Source organism: Microtus ochrogaster, chromosome 8 (genome assembly GCF_000317375.1).
Source record: "Microtus ochrogaster isolate Prairie Vole_2 chromosome 8, MicOch1.0, whole genome shotgun sequence".
Taxonomy (NCBI): Eukaryota; Metazoa; Chordata; class Mammalia; order Rodentia; family Cricetidae; genus Microtus; species Microtus ochrogaster.
This window is the reverse complement of record NC_022015.1, coordinates 52809280-52816319: the sequence shown is the minus strand read 5'-3', so window position 1 is coordinate 52816319 and position 7040 is coordinate 52809280. Positions and strand designations below refer to the sequence as shown.

General features: G+C 45.0%; 1 protein-coding gene across 1 annotated transcript in view; it reads left to right on the top strand.

The window, feature by feature from the left end:
- Mamdc2 (MAM domain containing 2) overlaps window positions 1-7040 on the top strand; it is a 143106-nt gene that overhangs the window by 87544 nt on the left and 48522 nt on the right. Inside the window, exon 7 of the mRNA XM_005352069.3 lies at window positions 4900-4993. Coding sequence (XP_005352126.1) covers window positions 4900-4993 — 94 coding nt within the window. The remainder of the gene's footprint in view (window positions 1-4899; window positions 4994-7040) is intronic.

Sequence of the window (7040 nt, the reverse complement as noted above, 5' to 3'; positions counted from 1 at the left end):
ATTGTCATGAAAAGTCCTAAGTTATCAAAACATTTAAAATGCCATATTCTATAATCTTTGAAAAATATGAAGAAATTTTTCAAAGAAATTTGAAAAACATGTGGGTGCTGGGATTCAAACTCCTGACCTCCTGAGTGGGCAGCAAGCACTCTTAGCTCCTGAAGCATCTCTCCAGCCCTTCAGTGGTTTCCTTCCCTCTCTTGTCCCTTGATAATCTCTTCACTTCTCTCTGGTGTAACCCCTTCCTTTCTCTCTTACTGTCTTCATCTTCCATCAGAAGTGTTTTTCTAATGGCAAGTGTGGAAGGCAGTCTACCAGCTGAATTCCCTGATGCACGTTCCCTCTGATCAGGTGCTATAAGCCTTGAGTGTTCAAAGCGGGAGGTCTGGAGTATGACTCCTTCCTGAACCTCCACCCCAGAGTTCCCCGTCATCTAAGGGTCTTTGCCTTTACCCAGATAGCAATCCGGGTAGACAAAAAGAGAGTCTTCAGGTGCTGGGTTTGGCCAGCGCTAGTTTCCCTCCGCTTTGTGACGCAGCGATGGGCACAGAAGGCAGCCCAATCAGCGGCAATGGCAGCAGGAGGCGCCCTATCATGTTACAATTCTTGTGCATACCTCTAGAATCCAGACCATGGCCCCTACAAATGCTACCCTTGCCTGTCTGCCCAGGAAGTCAAGTTCCTCAGTCTTTCATACTAGTCAAGGCTGTAGTTGAGACCCAACATCTGAGATCCCGTGGCCTCCAAGACTTGACTCTTCCAGTGACCAAATCCTGCACATCCTCTGCTGTGGCCCCCTGTGGCTTTTTATCCCCTCTTTAGTCTCTGCCTTCGACCTTCTCTCGCCCTCTCTCTATTTTTACAGCCCTTTCCTTGCTGCCAGGCCACTCCAAACTGCTTAGATGTCCCTTCTCCAGCTGTTGCCAGCCAGCTGCCTCCGCACTTTACAGCCCTGCCTCCCTAGTGCTCAGCAGTCACGGCTACACCTGCCGTTGCCACCGCTCCACCGTCTGCTGCTTCTTTCTTCACGTTTCTCAGTAAAAGAAAAGATGACTGGAGAGAAGCTTTTGACTGGGTCTGGAACAGCAAGGGAGATCTCACAGCATAAAGTCTCCAGACCGATTCCCTAAGCGAGCCTGAGCAGCTTGCTTACAGCTAAAGAACCAATTGCCTTTTCTCCCGGCACCAACCACAGCCGTGGAGACTTATATTTAAATCAGTCACAGCCTTGCCTCTTTAGCGTCAGTCACAGAAGCCCCTCTGTAGGGCCACCGAGAGAAGTGAACCTAGGGAGAAAGGGTTGTATGGTCATCTAGAGTTCACTGAGACTTGTGATAGCAAAAGGTCTGGTACAAACTGTCCAACAGCCCTGGAGGAAGCTGCGCCTTCAAAAGCCAAGGCAATCTTCTGTGATCACTGTGTAGTTTTCTCCGGTTGGTCAAGCCTTCTGGTGCTGGCACACGAGTATCACCTGATAGTCCTTTGATTCAAAGAATCCAATGAGCCAGAGAAAAGTTCCAGAGCTGCAAACTGGAGGGTTGGATTCCCATGTCCATCCTCTACTGAGCTACAAGAAAATGCACACCAGAATGCATGCTTACAATACAAACCTGAAGAATGTTTCTGAAAACCAGCCATGATTCTTTAACAATGTTTTAATGGTGCTCACCACCTGCCCAGTGGTCTAAGGGGAGATGTGCTTAAAGAAAGATCTGACAGCTGACATTGTAGTATTTATTGCTACAGATCTTTCTGTAAGCACATATCTGAATCCATATCTATAGATGTGTGTCTTTCAGAACTTCCAAGTACTGGCAGTGTTTCCTGCCCTCTAAAGTACACAAAAACAATCACACCCATAGTCAGAGGACAAAGAAGAAAACAGAACTGTCCAAGAGGTCTGACGTTTTCTTTTCTAGGTCACACAGCTGGTAGATGCCAGCGAGCTTAGGAGACTTCCTAAACTAATGCACAACCGGAGAGGAAGTACTTCAGTCTGTCTGAGGCCCTCACCAGGCCACAAGAATCTGGGGGTGCAGGACCTGGGGGTGCAGCATCACGGCTGAGCATTTGCAGCTAGCTATAAGTAGCATCTTTGTTGCCAAAGTTATTAATACCCCCCAGCTTTTCCCCTCGTACTTTCTGTGGCATCTTCTCCAGTTCCGTTTAAAGAACAGAAGTGGCCTGCTCCCCTGGCTGCTTTTCAGTGGCGCCATCTGCTAGCCTGCTGTGGAACTGGAGAAGGCTGCGCTGGCTCTCCATGGCCAATGTGCTCTGTCTGCTGCTGGCCTGCCTTGCCTGACACTACTCTCTCCTTCCTATCCCTCTCAGATCCCTCCCTCCAAACAGCACCAGAGAGAGCACAGTGCCTTTGTAGAATGTGTGCTATTTCCTGTCACCAAGTCTGATCAGGCTTTGATTTTTGCTCTTCCAGCCCAGTGGAAATTTTTCTGTGAGTTTGGGTTACAGAAGGAAAAGAAACGCTGCCCCAGAACATTTTCCTCTATTAAAGTCAAATGAGTCTGCACAGTCAGGCAGGCAAGTGTATAATATGCACGTGCGTGTGTGTGCGCGCGTGCGCGCGCGCGCGCGCGCACACACACACACACACACACACACTGAGAGTGTTTTCTTTACCAACTTTTTTTATTCAACATAAACTCTCTGGGCAACATTTACATGAGTGAAATATTACTGGATTTTTATTTTTTTTAGATCAGCACTTGAAAAGTCAGGATGCTGGGCACTGCTAACCCTAAACATGAATCTTTGGATCCACATGTGTGCCATCTTGTTCCCCTAGTCTAGATCTCTCATTTGTGTCGTTTGCTCTTACTAATCGCCAAGAAAAAGAATCTGCACTGGAGAAATCAGTGAACTCAGCCCCGCCACATCCTCAAGTGCCTTTCAAAAGGAAAATACACATAGGGGACTTTTCAGAACAGAGAACACTGGCATTATGAGCTGGGATTGGCAGACCCTTGTCAGAAAGCGCTTCTTAATCTCTCTGCTCAGGATGAGCAATCTCTTCCTTCCCTCCATCAGCCACCCAGTGTCAGTCTGTGGTGGGGACGGGGTGGGGGGACATGCACACATCAATCATTTGGAAAAGAGACCCACCCTTCTGCAGTTATGACCTCATCTTAATTACATTTGTTTAATAAAAAGGGGGGCCGTAACAAACTGAGGTCCTAGGGGTTAGAAGAGGTTTAGCAGCTGCCTCCTTTCAATAGAGCTGCCTTCTCCACTCTAGAAAGTCTGCATCACAGCTGGCCAACCTCATGTATTTACATCTTCCTGGCCCTCCTTGGCGTGCATTCAAGTTTCAAGCCAGAAGCCACAGTGTGACTTAGTTATCAACTCACACAGCAGAGATTGCACACTTGGATTGTTTTCCTAACAGGACCTGGGGCTGCGCTGGTCACACCTCATGTCTTGTGGCCACATGCAGAAAGTTCAAAGTTAACAGGTGGGAGATAACGAAGTAAAAGTGAAGCTGTTGATTTCATTGACCTACAGTCTTTGTGAATCCATTGGAACGTGGCTGGAAAGGCTTAGGCACAGTGCTCTGACCACTGTGTCTTTTCCCAGGCTCTCATTTGGAGCGCCATATGGGGCAAGGGGCATGGCAAGTTAATTTCCTGTAGATAACAGAAGAACCTAATCTACTTTCTTCACTGGCTTTTTCTTATAGATGAAGCCCATAGTGCTAATGAATGGAATTGTGTCAGAAATATCTTGGGCATGCCAGCTGATAGTCAAGGAGTGGGGCATGCAGCCATTAGTAAACACAAATTTCAGATGTCTTGGTCCATTATGGGAGCTACAACAAAATGCCACAGCCTCTATGACTTATAAACATCAGTGTAGTTGTTTTGTTTTTTGTTGTTTTTTTTTCCTTTTTTGGCTCTTTGCTTTTTTGGGGGGGGGTCTACCACCCAGCTTCCAAATAAATACATGGAGTCTTATTATTATGTGTAAAGGCCCGGCCTTAGCTTGGCTTGCTTCTAGCCAGCTTTTCTTAACTTAAACTATCCCTTCTAATTTTTTTTCTTAACTTAAACTATCCCTTCTAATTTTTGCCTCGAGGCTTTTACCTTTCTTTATTTCTTACTCTGTGGTTTACTGTGTACCTGGGTGGCTGCCCCTGGAGTGCCCCCTCCTTCTCTTCTTTCTTCCTACCCCATCTTCTCTTCTCAGATCTCTCCTCTTTATTTTCTCTGCTTGTCAGTCCTGCCTATCCTTCTCCTGCCTGGTTATTGGCTATTCAGCTCCTTATTAGACCAATTAGGTGTTTAGGCAGGCAAAGTAACAGAGCTTCACAGAGTTAAACAAGTGCAACATAAAAGAATGCAACACATCTTTGCATCATTAAACAACTGCTCCACAGCATAAGCAATGATATTCAACCAATATTCCATAACATATCAGAAATTTATCTCTCAAAGTCTAGAAACTGAGAAGCCCAAAGCTGAACGTGCTAGCAAATTCATGTGGCAAGGGTACTTTTCCCAGTGCGCAGATGGCGTCTCCCACTGTGTCTCCACATGGAAGAAAGCTGCTTGGGACTCATCACTAAGTCCAAGAACAGAGGCTCAGCCCTTGTGAGCTGATCACCTCTCAAATGACCCATTTCTTAATACCACTACATTGAGGGTGAGCCCTCAATAGATATAATATTTCAGCAAGTGAATCTCCTCAGAATGCAGCAGCCATTTCATTCTCCCTGAAAGAGGCTGTGGGTCAAGTAGGTTGATGTGATAACCAGGTACATATTGGAAAGTGACGACATGAGTCCTTGTATCTTGGCCTCGACTGGTTTGGTTGAGATGTCGTTTCCAGTCATGGAAGAGCAAGAACGTATGTAATTATATGCAAACCTGTCGTTTTCCTTCCCAGGTTATTTTTGAAGTTGCCTTCAATGGCCCCAAAGGAGGCTATGTTGCTCTGGATGATATTTCCTTCTCTCCCGTTCACTGCCAAAATCAGACAGGTGAGTCCTGCTTCTTCGTCCTCACTTGGGATGTGCCTGCCTTACCAGATGCCCAGAGATGGCACTTGTTTCGAGTTGTCTTTACTTTCCTCTCCTTTTTTCCTACCTTATCTTTAAAGGGTCATCAGCTAAATGATCTTTTTTTTTTCCCCCTGGGGCATTGCCCTCTTTCATCCCTCATATGGCGGGTTTAGTTTCTTTGATACTATACACAAGTTTTCATGAGGCATTTTTGTCTTCCCTCCCTATTAGGAAAGGAAAAGTTAAATATTAATTTACCCAAATTAATTTATTTCTTTAAAGGGTAACTTGGATCCATACAACGAATAGCTGAATAAGTGTAGAGAAAAACAAAACAAAACAAAAAACTCACAACCTACTTAATGGAATTATAGAAACTCGATTTTTTTTAAGTCTCCAGGATTCATAATGTCCTTGTTCTTACAGATATTAGTATTCAGCAGACATTTCTGAGATGGTCTTGGCTAAACAGTACGTGCTCTTAACTCCCTTCTTTTTTCAGAGCGAACCCTCACATAATTTTATCCAGACCAAAATTATACTTCTATAAAGTTCAGTGTCTGAAAAGAGAGGGGATTCTCTACTTTCTCGGAAAATGGATAAGCAAAGTCTTTTATAATAAGGGTGACAGTAGCTTACAGTAGTTTACAATGACATGGTTAGATGCAATTGACCTCACTGTTCAGTAGATTCATTTCCTTGCAACAGCCAGGGTGACGCCGTTACCATCCACCTCACTAACAAGCGCTCTTTCTGCATCTGAGCGGGAGAAAGGAGCTCATGAAGCTGACCTTTGTGGCCTGACTTTCTCCTAAGACAGAACTGGTTTCTGCTATGTTTTCAGCGATATCCTATCAAGTAGACTAAGCTAATGTTTTCTACTCGGGCTAAGCTGTTATCCCCAACTTAGAGAGAAACCTAATTTGCTAACAAGAAGCTAAGGGGTTTTTTTGTGGTGGTGGTTTGAGTGAAAACAGTCCCCATAGGCTCAAGGAGTGGCAGTATTAGGAGGTGTGGTCTTGAAGTAGGTGTGGTCTTGTTAGAGAAAGTGTATTCCTGGGGGCTGATCTTTGAGGTTTCAAATGCCCAAGGCAGGCCCAGTCTCTCTCTCTCTCTCTCTCTCTCTCTCTCTCTCTCTCTCTCTCTCTCTCTCTCTCTCCTTGCTCCCTGCTTGCCTGCAGAGCCAGATGTAGAACTCTAATCTAATTCCCCAGCAATCATGTCTGCCTGCAGGCCACCATGCTTTCTGCCATGACAATAATGGACTGAACCTCTGAACTGTAAGCCAGCCCCAATGAAATGTTTTATTTTATAAGAGTAGCAATGATCATGTTTTCTCTTCACAGCAATAAAAACCCTGAGACGTTGTTGTTGTTGTCATATTACTGATCTAATTTTTTTAGAAGGGAGTTAGAGGAAGCTATCTCAATCCATAGCCTCAGACATGGGAGGCAAGCACTCTACCCCCTGAGTCTAACTATGTGTTTACATATTTTAAATAATTTAGCCCAAAGCTTAAAACAGTCCCTAAGTTTGACAGAACACAGAAAAAAAAACATGTTTCACATCTTAAAAATGTTATTGCTGCATGATACCCCTGGTTAATGTCTCCATTATGATAATAGCGATTTCCCAAATCTCCTTGTCGTGATTTTTCAAGGCTTTCTTCTCTGTTACTGGGCGCTTACATGACCCCTTATATCCCTAAGCTAGGCACGTGGGAGGAGAAGTCCTGCACTTGATAGAGAGGAGAATGAAGAAGTAGCCAGGAAGTAAGTAAGCCAACTTTGCAGATGCTTCCAAAAGAGATGCAGGATGTGCATGAGCACAACCTCCCTACAACACAGGTTTGACTAGAAACAGGAAAAAATGGTTCCACCGAAACAAGGGTACTTAAGAGGGTCAGTGTCTCCTGGGTGTGTAATGTGCTCCCACAAGCCCCTGTTCCCTGGAGGAACCCACATGCTTCTTCTCATTCTATAGGTCAGCCAAGGCACCATATTGGTCTTTAGAACTCTTCATCATT